Genomic DNA, 23,231 nt, shown 5'->3' on the forward strand with positions numbered 1-23,231 from the left:
CTTTCTCACCCCTCCCTTCTCTTTTCTCCTCTTTCTTTCTTCCCATTCCCCCTCCCCCTCCCTCCCTCCCTCCCTTCCTTCCTATCCCTAGATGGGTCATGAAAACCACAAAGTTCAGAGAGCCCCAACGACCCCACAGCCCTCCTCCTCCTTCCTTCTACTCTGATGATGTTCCCTAGCCCGGTCCCGAGAGGTCTGCAAGAAAACCACCCAGCTCAGTGTCTTTTTAATGGCCTCCTGCTTCCTCCTCCCCTCCCCTCCCCCTGCAGGAGTTGGACCTCTGCATCGGCTGCATGCAGTCCCCGGCCAACATCAAACTATTGAAGAACTGCCAGGAGCTGCACGATGGCGAATGCCAGCCGTGTTTCTGCTACCCCATGTGGTGCCTGCTCTGCATGGGCAAATGGTTCGCCAGCCAACAGGACCAGCAGCACCCGGAGACCTGGCTCTCCAGCCACGTGCCTTGCCCCACCTGCCGAGCCAGATTCTGCATTTTGGACGTCTGCTCGGTGCAGTGACGGACGCCGCGGCGAGACGGAGGAGAGGAATATGCAATTGACTGTGGCATTCGTGGTCTTATCGTTCCCGGGTATTTCTTTGCAGGATAAATAATGCCCCCCTTTGATGCCTTTGCAAATTCCATTCTGCTCAGAGTTCGTCCCCTTTAAAATGGGTGGACTTCAACTCCCAGAATTCAGTTGGAAGTCCTTCCGTCTTAAAGGGGCCGAGCTTGAGAAACACTACTCTAGAATGCCGGTTGCAACCAGTAACTAAAACTAAGAAAGGGATTTTTTTTCTTCGCCTCCTAAATCGGGACTGGATTTGGTGAATTGTTCCACACTCCGCCTTAGTCCACAATTCCCATTTTTTTTCCCAAACTTTACAATCCCGGAAAGAGGAACGATGGCGACAGACTCTTTGCAACAGATTTTCTCGTTAGCAAAGATCCTCCTCGGATTCAGACCAAGTCTGCAAATCCTCTCGTAGCGGCATTAAAAGTCCAACCTCTCTTCCGTATGGAGATATTTATATATATATATATATATGTAGGATGATAATCTAAATTATTGCAGTGTTTCCGAAGAGTTTTTTTCGGGAAAGGAAACCGATTAATGGCCTGGGAACTTGTGGGATTAAAAATAGCTTCCCCCCTGCCCTGCCCCCCCTCCCCCCCGGGAGCTTAGAATCCTGTGTTTGAAGTCTTGCTGCACCAAAATTAATAATTTGGGATGATACCCTGTTGTGTTTTTGGGAAAGGCTGAACTTTGGGTGAAAAAAAGGAGGATGACATACTTGAAATTTGTCTTTTTCTCACAGTTTCCTAACTCAGATTCACCAAGTGTATTATTCCATCGGGATCCTTTGCAAAGGGCAAATGGAAGTGAAATTATTAGTACATATAATACGAATCAACAATGGTTCGTCAGCAAGATGACTTTAAGTTGGAGTTTGAGTTTTTAATTTTTTCTATTCGTCTTTCGGTCGAGATTGGCGGGTCTGAAATCTCAGGAACTTGAAACTAGGTGGACTTCAACTCCCAGAATGCCCCAGCCAGCATGCTTTAAGTCTGGGAGTTGTAGTCCACCCTTCTTCAAGTGCCACGTTTGAGAAAAAACATCCTATTATCTCAAACGAAGGAAATGCCCCTTCTTAGGTGCCAGCCCCCCCCAGTTCCCCCCCCGCAGTCTCCTCCACAAACATCCCTATAACGTCAAATTAATTCATTTTCTTTAAATCTTTTAAATAATCCATTCAGTTCCTCTGTCAGATTTCCCCCCCCACAAAAATTTCTTGAAGTTACCGATGGTCTGGAGGAGCCACGCCGACAAAAAGATGCTTTTGGTTTCGCAAACGTAGCCGGTTACGTGAAAACGGGGTACAAACTGCACCTTATCTTACACACCTAGGTTTCCCCAAGGTGTGTAGACTTTAATTCCCAGAATTCCCCAGGCTGTAAAACCGCTGCTGAGAATTCTGGCTAAATCTAGAAGTCCTAAAGCATTTCCACCCCCCCCACCCAACTGCTCTTCCTGGTTTACACAGTAGAAAAGAGAAGATAAATTTTTAATTGTAATAGTAACATGAGCATATTAAAATTAAAAATTAATAATTCCAGTTGAGAAATTTTTGGAAAGTATTATCCAGTATTATATTTACGAGCCAAAGGGCCGGAATGAATCCTGTTTTATTTTGCAGAATAAAATTTTTGTTACTTTGTGAGTTCATACAATTCCTGTCTGTTGTTTTATTCCTCTGGAGCTTGAGTCTTGTTATTACTATACCCTTTGACTTCAAATTCGTTTATGCAGGTGGTCCTCGACTTACGACCACAATTGAGGCCAAACTTTCTGTTGGCAATTGATAACGATTTTAAGTGAGTTCTGCCTCGTTTTACGACCTTCCTTGCCAGTTTTTAAGTGAATTCCCGCAGTTGTAAAGTTTGACATGCGGTTGTTACGTGTTGCTTGTCAGAAGGTCGCAAAAGGAACTCACTACAACCACTACCACCATCATAAATGAGTCAGATGCCTAGTGTCCGAATTTTTAATTACATGACCTTGGTGACGCTGCCAGTTGTGTGAAAAAACGGCCATAACTTCAAACAGTGATTAGATGAACTGTTGTACGTTGAGGACTGTTGCACATTGGCAGCACTACAAATAGTTGCTTTAGTTTGGCAAGATTCTGTCTTATAGGCGACGCGCTATAAAGGAAACTAACTGCAAGGACGAGTTGTAAATTACATTTTTTTTGGCGCTGTTTGCATTTGGAACGGTTGCTAAAGTAATAGTTGTAAACTCATGGATGATGTGAAATTCTTGTAACCAACTGCACCAAAAGACGTTCCTCGGGCAGGAACTACTCTCGGCCAACGGGTCGCGAGCACGGCACACAGATGCAATCTACTAATTTAAAAAGGGTTTGTTTTTTTTTTTATTGCTGAGAAATCTCTTTACAATCTTGGCTAGTTTACAAACTGCAGAAAAAAAGGTTCGTCGTTAGGAAGGCATCGTCTCCGTCCAAAAAAGAAGAAAAAAAGAACGCATCTGTTCTTATAATTGAACATTTACACCTACATAATAATCCACATTATCCCGCTCGTTACCGCGAGGTGTTAATAAGATTTTTGCACCAGCTATCACTTTAGTTCCTTTCATAAATATATATATATATATATATCTTGATATCTCAAGTTATTACATAGGTTTACTACTTCTAATTGTTACCTTAAAATCCAACTTTTCTTTTTTAACATTTTTAAAAATACCATCTTGGGAGGTGGGGGAGGGGAAGGGGGTTGCCTCACCAATATAATTTTCTGAAATCTTTCTATCTGGGTCCTTTGTAGAAGGAGTCCTTGATTTACGACCACAATCGAGCCCGCGGTTAAGCCAAGGCAGTGAATTTTGCCCCATTTTTACAACCCTATTTTGTCACGGATATTGCGAAATCGGTGCAGTTGTTCAGTGAATCATGTGGTCGTTAAGCAAATCTGGCTTTTCCCCCGCTGACTGCTTGTCAGAGGGTCACAAAACGGGGTCATAAACACGAGTTAGTTGCGAAGTGCCTGAATTCTGATCTCATGACTGGGTGGGGATGCTGCAACGGTCATTAAGTGTGAAAACCAGACGTTAAGTCAGTTATTTCAGTGCCGTCATAATGTAGGTCAATAAATGAACAGTCGTAAATCAAGGACTGCCTGTATAGCATCTGCAGAGCCGTTCGGGTGTCGATTTTACAAGAAATGTCTTCCAGAATATTTGCGCGTCTTTTCCCGCAAGCTACAAAACAAAAGTTTTCTTTTCTTTAGACGGTGCGAGATGGTTTTCTGCAAAGGGGGCCAGTAACATACAGGATCAATTTGTATCTTTATTCTGGGCACTGCCTTCTCCTGCTGAAGAGGGTGTGTTTGTGTGTGCCTGGTGGACACAAACATACACACACGCACCTTGTGCCCGCCTGGTGTTTGAAAAGTCGGCGGCCATCTTTGCTGTGTGGCCAAAGGAAGACCAGAGGTGACGACTCTTGTCAGACGTTTCGTTTCGTGGCTGCAAACGGATGCAGCCTGCCTGCCACTAAACAGTTGTGTGTTTGTATCTTTTGCACGTTTGTGGACTTGTGCGAGATTGTACTTTTATCGATGAGCTCCGTTTAAAAACTTTTTTCAGCTTTTTAAGTCAGCTGTTTCCACCCTTGGATCCTAAGACTGACTCTGAAAGTCAAACCAAACACGATGTGGGGAAGGCCAGGGAACAAGGCTGAGCAGTCCTCGACTTACGACCACAATTGGGATCAGACTTTCACAGGATTACACTGACATGGTTACCTAGTTTGGTCATGAAATGTCTGCTAGAGCGTACCAAGGAACCCACAGATTAGAAACTTCCCATTGGCTAAGCAAGTTGGTTGTTAGGTGAGTCACACCCGATTTTTTTTTTGCCATGATTGTTAAGTGAATCATACGGTTGTTAAGCGAATTGAGCTTTTCCCCCATTCACTTTGCTTGTCGGAAGCCGGCTGGGAAGGTCGCAAATTGCGATCACGTGACCTTGCAACTGTCATAAATACATGCCATTGCCAGGCGCCTGGAGATCGATCATGTGACCATGGGGAAATATTGCAACAGGGGTAAGTGCGAGGACCGGTCATAAGTGCAAGGACCAGCCGCAAATCACTTTTTTTCAAATAGTGACTTCAAATAGTCTGTAAACAAATGGTTGAAAGTTGAGGACTACTTGAACTGCTTTAAAAGCAAATTTTAATTTTAAAAAGACCAAGATGGAAACTTGCAAAGTTTAAGGTCCCTTCCAGCTTTATTCTGAATTTAAAAAAATGTCCTTCCTGGGTGGGAGATGTGGGGGGTGGAGAGCTTTTATCAACAGTGCAAAAAGTTGACGATAAATTTTTAGGGAAGATTTGGATATTTGGGCCAAAAATGCAAAATGTTTGGTCTCAGCCCGTCCTGCGGACTTTCAAAAGAAAAAAAAATCAACATTAAATCCTTGTGTTGATCAGTCACACCAAAGGAACCAACACCACAACGGATGATTGCCCTGAGGGAACGGGAAAATGCGCAGGGTTCTGTTCCCAGAATTGTCCAACCAGCGTGTCAGGAATTCCACTCCCAGAATTCCCCATGCCGGCAGGGGAATGCTGGGAATCGGAGTCCACGCATTTTTCAAGTTGCTCGATTTGAAGGAAAGTCACTGCATGCCAAGTTGTGTGGACTGCAAAGGGTCCTCTGAAGGACCGACAAGTTGACAACTGGTTTAGGCAGTGTTGAGGTAGCACAAAATGTGTTTTTATTCCGTTCTCTGGTCCCCAAAGGAATGCTAAACGAGAAGTATTGGTAGTCCTCAACTTACAACAGTTCATTTAATGACATCCAGCACTGCTTTAATGCTCATTAAGGTAATTATATCTCAGCAACCTGTGCTGGTTCCAAGCTCATTAAAGCACCTGCATCTCAACACCCGAGCACAAATTCGAAGCCTATGAAAACAGCTACATTTCAACAATCTGTACTGGCTGGAAGCTTATTAAAGCAGCTATATCTTAACAATTCAGCACTGGTTTACAGCTTGTTAAACAGCTACATCTTAACACCCAACACTGTTTAAATTCTCATTAAAGTAGCTGTATCTCAACAAAACGTGCTGGTTCCAAGCTTATTAAAGCACCTACACCTCAACACCCGAGCACAAATCTGAAGCCTATGAAAGCAGCTACTTCTCAACCCAGCATTGGTTCCAAGCTCATGAAAGCAGCTACCTCTCTTGCCGGGACAACGCTACCTCTCTGCATTCCACAGCATCTTTTCCAGTTTGCATCCAAAACCTTGCACACTCTTAACAGATCTTCATACAATAAAGCGCAACTTCTGCTCAAGAACCTGAAGAGCTGAAGGTGACAAGTTGGAAAGCACAAAGCCGGAACAGGCCGATTTGTACTTTCCACACGTGGCAAGCCTAATCTCATTTGTGTAATCCGTCTGAAATAACAGGAGGGACTTTGCTGTCTATACAATGTGGTGCATGCCACTACGATTGTATGAGGGCAGAGCTGACATTTTTTTGCTAAAAAAAGGGGTAAAAAGTAAACTCACAGCTGGACTCATCCTATCAGGAAATCACTGGGAGATGGGAAATATAATGCCATTCTTATTATTTCCAACTCACAAATTGTGTTCAACGGCATCGGCTTTCTGCAGCTCACAAAAGCCGATTCTTTTTAATAAAATCTGTTGAGACGGAAAAGGGGCTTTCAGATTCCTAATTTTGGACACAGTATGGACACGGCTCTCCTCCTACACAACCTACAATTAAATGCAGAAGAAGGGACAAGCAACGTAGCACCCAACCGAAGCAAGCTTATAGGAAATGAGAGGTACTCTAGGAAATATCTGAACAAACCAAGTAAGAAATAACAACAGATGAGAATATTTATAGTAGATCCTTGATGCTCTCTGAGCTGGCTGGTTGTCTCGGAGATGTTTCATGACCCAACTAGGGAACATCATCAGTGCTGGAAGGGAATGGTGTGTGCAGAGGAGGACTGTGGAATCCTTTGGTCCTCTCTGAAATCATTTGTTTTCTCAGATGTTTCATGACCCAAGTGGGGAACATCATCAGTGCTGGAAGGGATTGTATATAAACAGAGAGCAAATCCCTTTTCCTTTTAGCACTGATGATGTTCTCTAGTTGGGTTGTGAAACATCTGCAAGAAAACCACCAAGCAGAAGTCAGAAAGTTGGATGGAGCAGGAGTAAGACCAAGCAGAGTTACTCTGGGAAGATCAGTTCAGGTGGACAATTCACTCCCACAGCCATCTGTCCTCTTAGATCCAAGCAGTGCGAAACACGGCAACTTTCTATATCTGTGTCAATTCAGCAAAAATCTTGCCATAACTTTGCTCCGCCTCTTTTTATTTGTCGGCATAGGTGCCGTTTACAAACCAGAAACTCAAACCCCTTCAAATCCTCCTCCCTTTCTTCTGCATGGCAAGACAAAATAGCAGGTTGGGAAAATAAATGCGTGTGACTCGGATGGGACACGGAAAATCCAGCAAAAGGACCGTGTCATCAGAAGCAAAATCTCCAGGCTAAGATTCTGGATTGAGTAGATGCGTGCACACCTTGGAGATACCCCCTTCCCTCGACCCGATTCCCCAACATCCCATTATCCACAGCTTCAGACTGTTTATTCCAATCACCTCCACACTGAAAGTCACAGCTCGGCAACACCGAATCCCAAGCTGCGCCCGGCTCGCAACTCCCTCGACGATATGTCAGGATCCAGAAGCCGACGGGCAGCACCTCGCTTGTAAAGCTTCTTCTTAAATATTAAATATTTTCCTTTTAGCCGTAAATGATTTTGTCAAGAAAGACAAATGTCGGTGGGATAGCCCAGGAATTCCTCGTCAGAGCTATCGTTGCAGAGCGAGACATTCCTGACGGGAAACGAGGAATCTGACGAGCCGTGTGCTGTCTCGTCAAGAATGCGGAGGAGCCTCAGGAATGAGCCACCCCTCTCTCCTTCCCCACCAGGCTTCAAACACCCAGGCGCGGTCAACGCTGTGTCGAGTTTTGTTTCTAATGTAAAAAAAGAAAGCTATCTTTCAGTTTTAAATCGAGAAAGACGAAGTCCGCTGGAAAAGCCCTTCGGGAACTTTTTGCAATCGTTTCCCGCGATCCTTAGAGCAGCGAGTCATCCGTGCAGCCGCCTTCCAATCCGTAACGGAACTCTTGCAGGTTGGAGACGCCGTAGAAGTGGACGAAGGCCGCGGCCACCACCAGGACGTGGAAGATCTGATGGGACTGGAACTGCAGAAAAGACAAAAAAAAAATGAGTCAAGGCAAGGAGAATAACAACGGCAAGCATTGCGGTTTCGCCAAAAGGTACCCACCTCTTGACTTTACCGTATCCTGTCTAATCCCCAATCTGAAGTCCCGGTTGCATGTGTAAGGGGTTGGGATCCGTGTCCTAAGCTACCACGTTTTTTGGTTGCTGAGACCACTAAAAGTTATCCTGTCTGTGGGACGGATGAGTTACCCAGCCCGCTAAAATTGGGTAGAGTTTTGATTTATGTATGGGTAGTCCTTGACTTACAACAGTTCATTTAGCGACAGTTGAAAGTTACAACATTGAAAAAACTGGCTTCTAACCATTTTTCACACTTACGACCGTTGTCCCATGATCAACGTGATCAAAATTCAGACGCTTGGCAACTGACTCATACTTAGGACGGTCGCAGCATTCCGGGGTTCACATGAGGTTCATCTGCTTTTGACACTTTCTGACCAGCAAAATGAGATTCACTTAACAACCGTGTTCCTAACTTAAAATGGTAGTGATTCGCATAACCACTCAAGTCGTAAATGGGCCAAAAGTCACTTCAGAAATGTCTCATTGGTGACAGAAATGTCGGGCTCATTTGAGGTCATAAGCCGAGGACGACTAGTATTGATTGATTTTATCAATTACATGTAAACAACACATATCCACAGGGGTGGCCATCTTTTCTTTGAAAAAGCCCATGCTCCGCTGCCTGTCTGGGTTCAATCTGATAGCAGAGGTAGTCCCTGACTTACGGCCAATCCGTTTGAAGTTCCAGTGTACCACCAGAAATGACTGAGAAGTTATGACAATGCGCCCCATAATCATCGACTCATGTTTGTGGCCATTTTCTGCCTCTCACAGTTATTTCTGCTAAAAATTAGTGTTTACTTCTAATTTTGGGCCTTATGGGTTCACTTAAGAATGGCGGCGTTCGTTTAACAATCTCAACCTCCATTAAACACTGCAAAATATAACAGGTCGTAAAGCCAGATTGGCCTGGAGAGCAATCTGCTCTACGACCAGCCTGACTGATGACTGGAATGGAAGGACTCTGTTAAGGTTGTAAGTCGAGGACTGCCTGAAACATTTTCTTGCACAAAGAAAAAAAAACCTATTTAATGTCTCCCTGTGATCGCTTCAATGATATACACTTGTGAGAATGGATGGAAAGTTACCCTTTTATAAAATGTACCAGAAAAATGACAAAAATACTTTAAGTCAATAACTCTTATTGCAAGCCTCAGTAGCAAGGCCAAATAAAAATCACAAATGATACAGAGATCATCACTGTGGGTCAGCCTGATCTGAATGTTCCGGACAAATGGCAAAAGACAAGATAAGAGAGACCCTGTAGTAACAAGGCAGGGGTAATCACCTTTGTCACAAACACAGAATTTGTAAGGGATCTTAGTATGTTGTGTGGAAATGTATAAACGCATGGTGTGAAACTTGAAAACTGCGCTTCATGATCCCAATCCACGTTGGGAAGGGACGTGGAGGCCTGCCTTTGCAAACCCAATTCAATAAACCTTCTTTCTTTGTACATCAGAGTTGTCTGTCGAATCAGTGAGTACAAACTCTGGATGTTTTAAAATCTCACACACTGATACAGGGAGTCCTCGACTTACAACCGTTCGTTTAGTGACCTTCAAGTTACAACGGCCCTGGACTTCTGGTTGGCTCCGCGAGCCTTGTTGACACTCCTCCGTAGGCGCCCGATCCCCGGCACTGTAAAAGCCGCCAGAACAGCCGAAAAACAGCTGTCTGGCGGCTTGAAAACCCTCTCCCCGGGCAAAGGGGAGAGAGAAGAGCTGACAGGTGGAGGTAGAGCCCCCCAAGCGCCCCAGGAGAATTCTTGGGGCGCGAAGGGTGAGAGCTCCCTAGAAGCCTGTCAGTCTGCTCCGGACCTGGGACGACTCCGCTATTTAGCGGAGCTAGAAGCCGCGACCAATTCTGCTGATAACAAGCATGGGATTTTTAACATCTTCAATTGCTGCAGGCAGAACAAGCCAGGAGAAGTCAGACTGCAAGTATTTACACTTAACTCCAATGTTTATAGCCTCCTTCGGAAGTAACAATTTAGTAATTTAAAGGGCGTGGAAAGTGAAAGTTACAAGAAAGTTTCGTTTCGCTGGTAGCCTTTTGCCTGGAAAGAACTTTTGTGTTGAGAGAAGGAGGATTTTAAACGTTAATTTATGATTGGGGAAATCTTTTGACTTTGAGGAACTTTTCTTTTTGGCTTCTGATTAAAATATAACGACCAATTTAAACTGAAAATGGCCTCAAAACCTGTAAAGACTGTACCTATTAAAGGAACTGGAAGCGTTGGAAGCTCCCCAGCTCATACTTCTAGATTGCAAGCCTCTGCCCCCACAACAGACCCACAGACTTTAACGTTTGAGATGATACAAGAAGCCCTACAAGCCACACAAAATAAAATTGCTACTGTGATTAATGAAAAAATTAATGAAACTAATGAAAAAATACAGGCTGTTTCAGAGGATATCTTAACTTGGAATTGGCAAATTAGAGAAAACATATTATTGGCATTTAAATGTTTGGCAGGTGATATTGAAATTGTGGATGATAAAGTGGAAGAAATTAAGCAATCCACGGAAATTTTGGATAATAAAATAGGAGAGACCCAGAACAGACTTGAAAGGGCTGAAGTTGATGTAACGATGTTACAATATAGAGATATGGAATTTGCTTTAAGATTCAGAGGGGTGAAGGAGAATAAACAAGAGAACTTGAAATAAATGATGTCAGAGGCATTGGCACAGTTGCTGGGGGAGACGAAAATTGAGCTGGGCTGTCAGATTGACAAAGCATATTGTGTTAACTCTTGGGTGGTCAGACAGAAACACTTACCAAGAGACATTGTAATATATTTTACTACAAGGAGAGTACGCAATGAAATTTTACAGGCTACTTTTAAAAACAAGCTTCAGGTTGAAGGCCAGGAGGTGATGACAATGAAAGAAATCCCCCCCAAGGTGCTGAGAGCGAGAAGGGAGTATGCTTTTCTGGTGGATGAGCTGAAAAAACGTCAATTAAAGTACAGATGGGAGGTCCCAGCCGGTTTAGTAGTGACGTATTCAGGAGAGAGATATCAGCTTAATACAATATGGAAAGCAAGAGATTTTTATATCAATGTATTAAAGGCTGGGACACCCAAATCACCAGAAGGAAAAAGAAAGAAGGAAGTACTGGAAGGAGAGAGAGAAGAGCTACTGACAGTAGTTCAGGGGGGAGCTTTGACTGGTCAAGAAGAACCACTACAAATTCAGATGGCTGTTCAAGATGTGGATTTAATTGATATATCTGCAGAACCGAAGGATCAAAGACAGACCAGAGCAGCAACAGCTAAGCGTAAGGAAGAATTAAGACAGCAACAACAACAACAACAACTGCAGATAGCAACTCAAGAAACTACCAAAACAGAAGCTGTGGGGGGAGCAAGACCTAAAGGTCAAATGAGGCAAGACCATCAAAAATTGCTCCAAGCACTTCAGAGGCCCCGAGATGGGAACTAGATTTTTGACTTGGAATGTCAATGGTTTGAATTCTCCACAGAAGAGAAGGAAAATATTTCACTATCTTAAACAATTTAAGAATGAAGTAATTTGTTTACAAGAGACTCATATTAGGATACAAGATCAAAAATATTTGACAAATGCAAGATTAGGTACATATTATGTAGCAGCAGCACCAGAGAAGAAAAATGGTATAGTTATATATGTGAAAAGAGACTTAATTGCAAAATTAGTTGAAGCAGATGATCAAGGAAGATTTTTAGTGATTGAACTTTTAATAAAAGGAGAAAAAACACTTGTAATTGGAGTATATGCCCCAAACCAACAACAAGAAAAATGTTATAACTTACTACACTCAAAGTTGACAATGGAGATATAAAACTTGTATCCTATTGGGGGATTGGAATGGTGTTTTGGACGTAAAAAAAGATAAGAAGTGACCTAAACAAAATGTTTTAACAAGAGCAAAATTGCCCAAACCGTTTTGGGAGATGGACGACTGGGAGTTGAGGGATATTTGGCGTGAAAGAAACCCAGAAGAAAAAGACTTTACTTTTTTCTCGGATAGACATCAATCTTTTTCAAGGATTGATTTTATATTAATTACCAATGATCTCTTATCTAGGGTGAAGAACACGAAGATTTGTTCAAGAACATTGACAGACCATAGTCCAGTCTGGCTGGAATTGAAGTATGGAAAAGGGCCTAGGAGGTCCTGGAGTTAAATGATAACTTGTTTAGATATGAAGAAAATGTAAAAGAGTGTAAAAAATCTGTGAAAGAATTTTTTGTTATGAATATGCAAAAGGGGACATCTATGGAAGTGGTACGGGATGCAAGTAAAGTGTACATGCGACGAATTTTGATATATTTGAATAATAAATATAGAAAGAAACAGGGGGAAAAAAGAAAAGAATTAGAAGATGAGATTAATAAACAGGAACGGGCTTTAATAGCCAACCCAACAGATAAGAAAATTAAAGAGGCAATCAATTTATTGAAGGGTCAGTTTAATATGTTAATAGCAGATCAAGTGGCAACCAACTTACAATATGCAAAACATAATACTTTTTGTAATGCTAATAAACCAGGCAGGTGGTTGGCATATTTGTTAAGGAAAAGGCAGAAAGCAAGGATAATAGAGAAAATAAAATACAAGGGTAAGGAGGTTTATGAGCAAGAATTGATTAAAAAATCTTTTTAGAGTTCTACTCAAGGCTGTATATTGGTGATAAAATTCAAGATATAGATATAGATAGATATCTGCAGAAAGAGAACATTTATATAACTTCAAAAGAGCAGAGGGACAGCTTAAATCAATTGATAACTTCCGAGGAAATTATGTTTGCAATTAAGCAGTTGAAAGTGGGCAAAGCTCCTGGAATGGATGGTTTGACAGCTATTTATTATAAAAGTTTACAGGAGGAAATGGTGGAACCATTGAAGGAATTATTCAATAATATACAACAGGGAGGAGAGGTACCTCCAACTTGGAAGACAGCATTTATTTCGCTGATCCCAAAAGACAGGCAAGACTATACAGATCCTAAAAACTATAGGCCGATTTCACTTTTAAATACAGACTATAAGATTTTTGCTAAAATTTTAGCAAATAGATTAATGACAGTTATGCAGCAAATGATTCATCATGATCAAACTGGTTTTATAAATGGTAGACAAATGAAAAGTAATGTAAGGCAAATTGTTAACTTATTAGAGTATTTGGGAAGGAACAACCAGGTCCCCGCATTGCTAGTATTTTTGGACGCTGAAAAAGCTTTTGACAGATTGAACTGGCAATTTTTATTAAAACTAATAGAAAGGATGCAATTTGGAGAACATTTTATACAATCTATTAAGGCAATATATCAAAAACAAACAGCGCAAATAATAATCAATGGTGGTTTAACAGATAATTTCAATATAGAAAAAGGAACAAGGCAAGGTTGTCCCTTGTCTCCGTTATTGTTTATTTTGACGCTGGAAATTTTATTCAATAAAATACGTGGGACGGATATAATAAAGGGAATTAGAATTAGACAGCATGAGTATAAGCTACGAGCATTTGCGGATGACCTGGTGGTTACCTTAGCCCAACCGGTACAATTGATTACAGACTTGATGGATATAATCTGCTCATATGGACAAGTATCTGATTTTAAAATAAATACAGCTAAAACAAAGATAATAGCTAAAAACATGGTCAGAAGCCAGCAAGAAGAGTTAGAAAGGTTAACAGGATTTGAAATAGTTAAGAAGGTAAAGTATTTAGGGGTTTATATTATGACTGCAAATATGAAATTATATCAGCATAATTATGAACCGTTATGGCAAAAAATACAGAAAGAGATGGAAAATTGGAAGAAATTGCAACTGTCTTTGCTGGGTAGGAGAGCCGCTGTAAAAATGAATATCTTACGGGCCTCTTGCCGCCGCCAGATGATCCCTTCGGATCGCCGCCCCATTGCCTGTAAAGAGCCGCCTTTACAACTGAAAGGCGGCTCGAAAAAACTCCATTTCCATGTGGAAATGGAGATAGAGCCAGCGAGGGCAGGTAGAGCTCTCTGCATAGCCCCAAAAGTTTTTTTTTACTTTTGGGGACGAAGCAGACGAAGCTCCCTATTTCCCCCGCCGCCACTCCGGGCTTTGGGAGACCTCTGCCCATGCAGAGCTAGGCGACAAGAACAAGCCTACAAAAATTAACAGAACAATTAAAAAGGAGATGAGTCGGACCTGTGACCCTGAATCGCAAGTATTTTATTCATTTTACAACAGTTATTGAAGAAGGAAAGGGAAAAGGAAAAAAAAAGATTTTTTAAAAATGGCGACTGCCGTGGCTTGAGAAGGGGCTGAAAGGGAGAGTCCTTCCGTTTCCCATTAAGATACAAAGTAGCGGAATAAATACTTCTGGCTACACTTAAGACAAAGCTCTATTTTTGTGTTTTTCTCTTCCTGGAGATCTGATATTGATCTTGGTTGGAAAGAAGTCCTTTTTTTCTTCTTTGCCTCTCTTTTTAAAAAAAAAAAAAAAATAGTTTGTCTGTGTGGAAATATGGCATTAAAGCTTGCAAAGCCGGACAAACAAGCTGTGGGGGGGGGGATTCCCCCATTAATAAATTACGTGAACAAGTTTTAAAGCTCCAGTCTCAGAAAACTGATTTTAATATAATTGAATTTCTTTTGGAGGAGATTGTAAGAAGGGATGAGATTGTGAATCAGAACTTTGAAAAATTTAAGCAGGAAATTAAAGAATTAGTGCAATTAAAGTTTGATACTCTGGACCGAAAGATTATAAAAATGGCTAATGGCTTTTCAGAATTTATGATCAAGTTGGATGCAAATACTAACTTATTAGAGTCTAAAGTGGAAGAAATTGAGGACAATTTGGATAATAGAATACAAAAAATTGAAAATGATTTGACAAACACTTAAGATAATAGCTCAGAAGAAAAACCTAAAATGGAGGCTGATCAAGCTGTACATCTCCACCCCGGATCACCCCAACGATGCCCTTGAAGTGATGTCCCGGTGCCTGGAGGCCGTACGGATCTGGATGGGGAGGAACAGGCTCAGGCTCAACCCATCCAAGACCGAGTGGCTGTGGTTTCCGACGTCCCGATATAGGCAGTTGACGCCATCACTGACTATTGGGGGCGAGTCATTGGCCCCCACGGAGAGGGCTCGCAACTTGGGCGTCCTCCTGGATTCACGGCTGTCTTTAGAAGAGCACTTGACGGCCGTGACCGGGAGGATTTTTCATCAGGTTCGCCTGATTCGCCAGTTGCGTCCCTTTCTGGATCGGGACTCGTTACGCACGGTCACTCATGCCCTCGTCACCTCCCGCCTGGACTATTGTAATGCTCTCTACATGGGGCTCCCCTTGAGGAGCACCCGGAGGCTCCAACTGGCGCAGAGTGCGGCCGCGCGGGTGGTAATGGGAGCGACGTGGCGCTCCCATGTGACACCTCTCCTGCGCGAGCTGCACTGGCTCCCGGTGGTCTTCCGGGTGCGCTTCAAGGTTTTGGTTACCACCTTTAAAGCGCTCCATGGCTTAGGACCTGGTTATCTACGGGACCGCCTACTACCACTAATAGCCTCCCACCGGCCAGTACGCTCTCATAGAGAGGGACTCCTCCGGGTGCCGTCAGCCAAACAATGTCGGCTGGCGACCCCTAGGGGGAGAGCCTTCTCTGTGGGGGCACCTACCGTCTGGAATGAGCTCCCCCTGGAGATACGGAAGATCCCGGATCTGCGCACCTTCCGCCGCGCTGTGAAGACCTTTTTATTCCAGCAGGCGGGCTTGGCCTAATCTCTTCCCTTTTAAATATGTAAATTTTAATCTGTTTTTAAATTATTGGGGTGTTTTAATCTGTCTGGGCCAAAATAATTTAATTTGATTTTATCTGGTTTTTAAATTTTTTATGTCTATGTTATTTTATTGTTTGGCTGTTCACCGCCCTGAGTCCTTCGGGAGTAGGGCGGTATACAAATCGAATAAATAAATAAATAAATAAATAAATAAATAAATAAAAAGACTTGTAATGCAGAAAACATGCAACAACGGATTGAAAGAGAAGTTCTAATGATGCAATATAATTTTACTGAATATGCGATTAGACTGAGAGGATTGCAGGAAAATAACAGAGTTGATTTAAGGAAAATATCTTCTGAAATTCTGGCTGGGATCTTAAAGGTCCAACCTGAGGAAGTATTTTGTAGGATCGATAGAGTTTATAGAATAAACTCCTGGATTGCAAAGCAAAGGCAATTGCCTAGAGATGTGGTGATTTATTTTACAGATAAAGAAATTAGAAATAATATTCTGCAAAATTCCTTCAACTCTACTTTGCAATTGTTTGGAAGAAAGATTTGGATTTACAAAGAGCTCCCGCCCAAGATGTTATTGGAAAGGAAGAAATTTGGTTTTCTGGTCACTGAACTAAAAAAAAGAAATATTCTATTCAGGTGGGATGCCCCAGTTGGTATAATATTGAGATATCAAGGAGAAAGATATCAACTAAATACTGCGGAAGAATTTTATCAAAAAACGTTGAAAATGAACTTAACATCTTTAGGCACAATACAGGATAAGCAGAAGGAGTTGGAAATAAAGGGAAAACATCGAATTACAGAGGCTGTGGTGGACAAATTGCCTTTGGATTCTTTAGACACCTCAGCTGGATTATCTACAAATATGAGAGAAGTGGCATCGGACTCTAACGTGATGACTCATCAAGTCACAGACAAGTATGGAGCAAAAAAGAAATATGAGACACAAAAACAAAACCAACAAGATCAAGTTATAAAGCAGAATGAAAACCGATCAGTTGATATACAATTTGTAGAAAGAAAACTAGGATGGAGATCAAACCCACAAAAGGAAAAGAAAAAAAGAAATAGGTCTCACAAAAATAAAAACTTCTAAATTAAGCAACAGTGAAGCCAGTTATTTTTTTTTTAAAAAAATGAATGAATATATGAAAAGAGAGTTGAGGCGAAGTATTGGTTAACATTATCCTGAGGAGAGTGACAGACCTCTGCAATGCCGTAATTTTAGGATGTGAAAAGAGCCTTAAATTGTTGAATTGGAATTATCTATTTTGGGTTTCTTTTTTTTATTGATAAATATATTATATTCATCTTGAGCTATAAGGCAAGAGAGCTATGCTGGGGCATGCAGAAGATCTGGTTGTTACCCAATATGATGATGGGAATTAATAATCCTGATGAAAGCCACAATTACAACTATATGGAATATAATTATAATGTCACTCGGGTGGTTGTTTTTTTTCTTTTATATACATATGAGGATATTCATTACTGATGGGGGCAGATGATGACGGAGGATTTTGAACAAACTGTTGCACCAGGATGCTATGTTACCCTAATATGGATGATGAACTCAACAATCCAGTGGAAAGATATCAAAGAAGATATTATATGGATTATAAATTTAAAGTCATTGATTTTTTCTATATAACGGAATATATTTTTTTTAGCAGGGCGGGCAGTGGCTTAAAGATATTAAGAATTGTTGTGCATGGCAATTTTGTAGGAAAGTGGGTGGAAATAGGTTAGTTTACTGATTGTTTAGTTCAAGAAAAGGGATGTTTAAGTGATATATTTAGGGGAGTGGAGAAAATGGATAGAGTTGAATAAATGTTAAATTAGGATTTATGGGGAAGGCTGCTTTGAAATGCTATATTAATATACACAAAAGATTAAATGTTAAAGTAGGATTTATTATATAGTTTTAAAGTGGAAGGTTGTTTTGAAATGTTGTAATAATATACAGATAAAAGTATGGGGGAGGAGAAAAAGGGCAGATTATTGCTAAATTGGGAGTTATAATAATATGTTAAATTAGAAGTTTTCATATAATGTTATAGTTGAATGTTTTTTTGAAATGTATGGTAAAAGCGGGAAGTAATAATATTAATAATATTATTAGTAAGTAAGGGTCAGTATTTATAGGAGGGAGTAAGGGGATGGTAAAATATTATATAATCTGTTATGAATTAGGTTTTTGTTGTGAAGAAGTCTCAGGGGGGGATGGGTGGTGAGGGGGGGTTAGGGAGGAGGGGGGGAGAAAAATGGGGGAAAATTTGTATTTGAAAACTTTTTCAATAAAAAAAAAAAAAAATGAATATCTTACCAAGATTTTTATTTCTTTTTCAAATGATACCTATACTTAAAAAAGATGAAAATTTGAAGGAATGGCAGAAGGGCATAAACAAGTTTGTGTGGGCAGGGAAGAAACCACGAGTTAATCAAAAGATAATGCAAGACACCCGAGAAAGAGGTGGTCTTAAAATGCCCAATTCAAGATTGTATTATGAAGCCGCTACCCTCTCAGCAATTACAGATTGGATAAATTTAACGGAGGAAGAGATACTGAATATTGAAGGATATGGTCTAGTCTACGGCTGGCATGCTTACCTATTGTATGACAAGAAAGTAGATAAGACTTTTAAAAGTCACATATTAAGAAATGCTCTACTGCGTGTCTGAAAAAAGTATAAGTATAAACTAAAGGATAAGTTACCAATATGGACAGTACCCAGACACGCGATGGAGAATATAAATTTGGAGCAAAAGCAAGATAAGTTTACATATAAGGAAGTCCTTTATAAGGAAGGAGTTAGATTACAATTAAAATCTATGGAGCAATTAAGAGAAGGAGGAATTATTAAGACGTGGTTTCAGTATGGTCAGCTGCAGACAAGATGGAGAGAAGATCAAAAAACTGGTATTTTGCAGCAGGATGAGAATTTGATAAAGCAAATAAGAGATAAAGGTCAAATGCATATTAAAAGGTTGTATAATGTATTAGTGGAAATAGATTCGGAAACAGAGCTAGTCAAGGATTGTATGATAAAATGGGCACAAAACATAGGTGAACCAATAATGATGGAAACAAGGGAAAGGATATGGGTTAGAAATGTAAGATTCACACAAGCTCAAAACTTAAGAGAGAACTTAGAGACTTCCGGGTTGGCTCCGCAGCACCATTGACGGTCTTTTTAGACCGCCGCCCCCGCGATCCCGTTGAGCCGTTCTGACAGCGTTAATCAGCTGTCAAACGGCTTGAAAATCTCCCCTTCGGGAAAAGAAGGGGAGGAGAGCAGGTGGGTGAGGGTAGAGCTCCCCGGAAACCCCTGGATTAACTCCAGGGGTTAGGAGGGTGAGAGCTCCCCGTTCAGCCCACTGAAGCTCCGGATCCGGGGGGACTCTGTTTTTTTACAGAGCTAGGTGCTGCGTCCAATTTCTGCTGTCAAACAGAAGATTAAATGATTTCAAAAAAGCAGGCGGAACAGAAGCAGGAGGACAAGCTTTTTGCAAGTATAATACTTAACTCCGGGGATACAATGTTTCTAATTGAACTTGCTGAGCTGGAAGTAAGATGGCGTTTCTTTGTTGCGATTTTAAAAGGGAAAGTTAGAAAGGAAAGTCTTCGCTAAGTGCTCAGAGACTGGCTTTAAGTTGCTGGAATAGATTTTGAAGAGCTGTTTGGGAAAAGACTATTTCGTTTGGTGATTTATAAAGAAATTGCTGAAAGCTGCTTAAAAGGTTGGCTCTGACTTTATGATTTTATGGTTGTGGGAAGAAAGGAAATCTTTTTAAAATAAAATGGCTTCTAAGAAAGAAGATCCTGAAAGTGCTGGAAGCTATTCAGAGGTGTCAGAAATGGAACAGTTGTCTGATTTACAGAGCTATAAGGATTTTGATGCAGAATTTACAGAATTTATAAAAGAAGCCATGAATAATCACACTGCAGCTATAAGTAATCAAATAGCAATTCTTAAAGGGATAACAACAGAAATGACCGAGGAGACAAAAACAAGAATGGAGCATGATGACAATTCAGGAGATATTCTGATTGTAGCAGAGAAGGTGGAAGAATCTTTTCAAGAATTTTCGAGTTTATTCTCTGCTCTTTTTGAAAAAATTGATAGAATCTTTCAAAATTATGACTTGGTTTGGAAAAAAGCAGTAAATGACCAGACTTTCGAAGTTTCAGAAGATGAAGGAGATTTGCCAGTGGTATTTATACATTTAATTGAAAAGAAACAACTGAACTTTTTTTCACAAACTCTTGACAAACTTTGGTCCTATAGACGAAGGAATGAACTGATTTATATAAGCAAGAAGAGGCGATTTGGGGGCTCTAAATCAGAGGAAATTTTCTTAAAAAGGGGACAATCTTTGCAGCTACATCAACCTCAGATCAAAATGAAAAGCCTCCTCAAAATAGAAGTAGGAGGGTTGCAGAAAGACTGGAAAAAATATAAAAAGAAAGCAAGAATGGAAGACTAACCTTTTCTTTTGGCTTTGCAGTTGTTCTACTCATGGTTAAAAATGATTATGTTTTAGGTGTTATAACTACTGAGGGGGAAAAAGCATAAAGTTAAATATTGATTTTAAATATGATGCATTAATGGTTGAATGTAAGATTAACCCTTTTTGGTTTTCTAGTTGATGTATCAATGGTTAATTATGTTGATGATTATCTTTCAAAATTCTAAAAGCTGGAGGGAGGAATAATGAAGGGGGAAAATTTAGGAACTTAAAAAATGTAGAAATTTAACTACTGAATATCTAAGGTTTATTTTTGGTTATGAGATTTTAAAATATCTGAACTTTGAGAAAAGTAGGAGGGGAAAAATGTTTTTGCAAATGAATTGAATATTTTACTGATATATTAAGAGAATTTTTAAGGTTTGAATGTTTAATATTTGTTAATGGTTTTAAAATTCTTAGAGTTGTTTTATTCATGGTAAAAATGATTATGTTTTAGGTGTTATAATTACTGAGGGGTAACTTAAAAAATGAAGAAATTTAATTACTAATATCTAAGGTTTATTTTTTGTTATGAGATTTTAAAATATCTGAACTTTGAGAAAAGTAGGAGGGGGAAAAATGTTTTGGTAAATCAATTGAATACTTTACTGATATATTAAGAGAATTTTTAAGGTTTGAATGTTTAATATTTGTTAATGGTTTTAAAACTCTTAGAGTTATTGGATTATACGCTATTGTGAGTTTATAAAAAGGGAGGTTGATGAAATTGTAAAAGGGGAGTTAAGGGGTCTTGGGAGTTATTAAATCTTGCAGTTAGTTAGTTTATTTTAGCGAATGTTTGGTGAAACCTATGCCCTGTTTTCTGTTCTGGGAAGTCGGGGGTGGTGGGGTGGTGAGGAGGGCTTGAAGATTGAGATTACCAAGGATTGATTTTTTTTTCTTTTTCTTGATGATAGTTTGAATGACTGTTTATATTGTATACTTGTCTGATTAGAAAATAAAAACTTTTTTATTAAAAAAAAAAAAAAAAAAACTTAAGAGAGAACTTTATAAAATGTTTTATAGATGGCATTTAGACCCGAAAAAACTAGCTTATATGTATTCAAATTTACAACCCAAGTGTTGGCGATGTGAGTGTGAAGATGCTACATATTTTCATATATGGTGGACGTGTAAAAAAATTAAGGCTTTTTGGATAAAAATATGGTGGATTATTCAAAATATTTTAAGGAAAAAAATTAAATTTACACCACACTTTTTTCTGTTGGGAATAGTCATGGATTGTACTGTAATGGAGACTAAGTTGGTTTTGAACTTAATAACAGCTGCCAGGTTACTGGTGGCACAGTACTGGAAGAAGGAAGATCCACCCCCCATTGAGGAATGGACATTAAAAGTTGTGCATTTGGCAGAGATGGCAAAAATTTCATCATACCTTAAAGACCATTCAAATGAAAGATACATATTGGAATGGAGAAGATGGATTGACTATATACAAAAAAAGTATCCGAACAAGAAGATTCATATAGCTTATGAATGAAATATTTTTAAGTAGTTTATGTTTATAGTTTTTTGAGTTATAAGGAGTTAAAGATTTAGGGAGAATATGAATGCAATAATTAGTTAGCATATTTTAGCTTTATGTTTGTGAATGCTATACCCTGAGCTTGTTCTGGGAAGTTAGGGAGGGGGGTGGGGGGGAAGGAGGGGAAGGGGGGTTGGGAGGGGTTGAGGGGGGAAGGGTGGGGGGGGGGAAGAAAATGTTTGTATTTCCTATAAAACTTTTCAATAAAAAAAAAAGTTACAACGGCCCTGAAAAAAGGGACTGAAGGTCATTTTTCACACTTACGAGCGTTGCAACAACCCCGTGGTCACGTGATCCGAATTTAAACACTTGGCAACTGGCTCATATTTGTGACGGTTACAGTATTCCAGGGTTTAGGTGATCCCCTTTTACGACCTTCTGACAGGCAAAGTCAATGGGGAAGCCGGATTCGTTTAATGACCGTGTTACTGACTTAACAACTGCAGTGATTCCTTTAAGAACCGTGTCATAAAATGGGGCGAAACTTCAAAACCATTTTGCTTAGCAGCAGAAATTGGGGGCTCCATTGTTGTCGTAAGTTGAGGACTCCCCTGTATACTGTGGCTGGGATCTGTTCTGTTGCAAAAGGTTACTAACTTATTTAACTGCAGGGATTCCCTTAATAACCGCGGCAAGAAATGTCGTAAAACAGGATAAAAACTCACTGAACCAATTCTCACTTAAGGACATCCATTTGGGGGCTCCATTCTGGTCGTAAGACGAGGAATCCCTGTATTTTTTGACTAGGATTTTCCAACTGTTTGCACCTCTGGCTGGGGGGTGTGTGTGTCATCTCTACAGGGAGTCCTTAACTTACAACAGTTCATTTAGTGACCGTTCAAAGTTAAAACAGCACTGAAAAAAGTCAGTTATGATTGTTTTTCACACGTAGGTCCATTTTTCAGAGTTATGAGCGATTTTCACACTTACGACCACGTGTTCCACATTCTGATGCCCCATTTGAAGTTTACAATGGCATGGATACAAAAAGCCAGATTCACTTAACGACCAGGTTACTAACTGATCAACTGCAGGGATTCCCTTGACAACAGTGGCAAGAAATGTCTTACAATGGGACAAAACTCACTTAACCAATTCTTACTTAAGAAATCCGTTATGGGCTTCCTTTTGGTCGTAAGATGAGGACCGCCATGTCACTGGTTTTTTTCAACTCATCTAGGTGGGTCGAACTATAAATCCCATCACTGTCTCCTCCACCCTGTGAAAATCACTCCACCCCCCAAAAAAACCTCACCCAGATGTCAAATTTGCCCGGGAAGAACCTTTCTGGAATACGAGCTGCGTAAAGTCCGGCTCCCGTGATGTACATCACAGCCATCAGGAAGAACCATCCCATCTGGCCCACCGAGGTGGCCTTGGTGAAGCCCTCGGCGATGGTGAAGTGCATTGTGGGTACCACGCCGCTCAGGCCCAGCCCGAGGAAGACCCCTGAGAAGGGAAAGAGACGCC

The 23,231-nt window shown here is 40.5% G+C and overlaps 2 protein-coding genes across 5 annotated transcripts in view; one reads left to right on the forward strand and one right to left on the reverse strand.

The window, feature by feature from the left end:
- TMEM129 (transmembrane protein 129, E3 ubiquitin ligase) overlaps positions 1-2,230 on the forward strand; it is a 7,785-nt gene extending 5,555 nt beyond the window's left edge. Inside the window, exon 4 of the mRNA XM_034430516.3 lies at positions 270-2,230. Coding sequence (XP_034286407.1) covers positions 270-518 — 249 coding nt within the window. The 3' untranslated portion in view covers positions 519-2,230. The remainder of the gene's footprint in view (positions 1-269) is intronic.
- A 4,678-nt stretch (positions 2,231-6,908) lies between these two features.
- Positions 6,909-23,231, reverse strand: part of LOC117673249 (adiponectin receptor protein 1) — a 41,743-nt gene continuing 25,420 nt past the window's right edge. For 2 of the 4 annotated variants that reach the window (XM_087894273.1, XM_087894274.1), the window contains exons 7-8: positions 23,045-23,210; positions 6,909-7,822 (exon numbers count right to left, since the gene is read on the reverse strand). In XM_087894273.1, coding sequence (XP_087750399.1) covers positions 7,624-7,822; positions 23,045-23,210 — 365 coding nt within the window. In that variant the 3' untranslated portion in view covers positions 6,909-7,623. Of the gene's footprint in view, positions 7,823-23,016; positions 23,211-23,231 lie in introns of all 4 variants that reach the window. The other 2 variants (XM_087894275.1, XM_060683223.2) reach the window with 1 other exon arrangement.

Source organism: Pantherophis guttatus, chromosome 4 (assembly GCF_059756535.1).
Source record: "Pantherophis guttatus breed Tessera chromosome 4, ASM5975653v1, whole genome shotgun sequence".
NCBI classification, from domain to species: Eukaryota; Metazoa; Chordata; class Lepidosauria; order Squamata; family Colubridae; genus Pantherophis; species Pantherophis guttatus.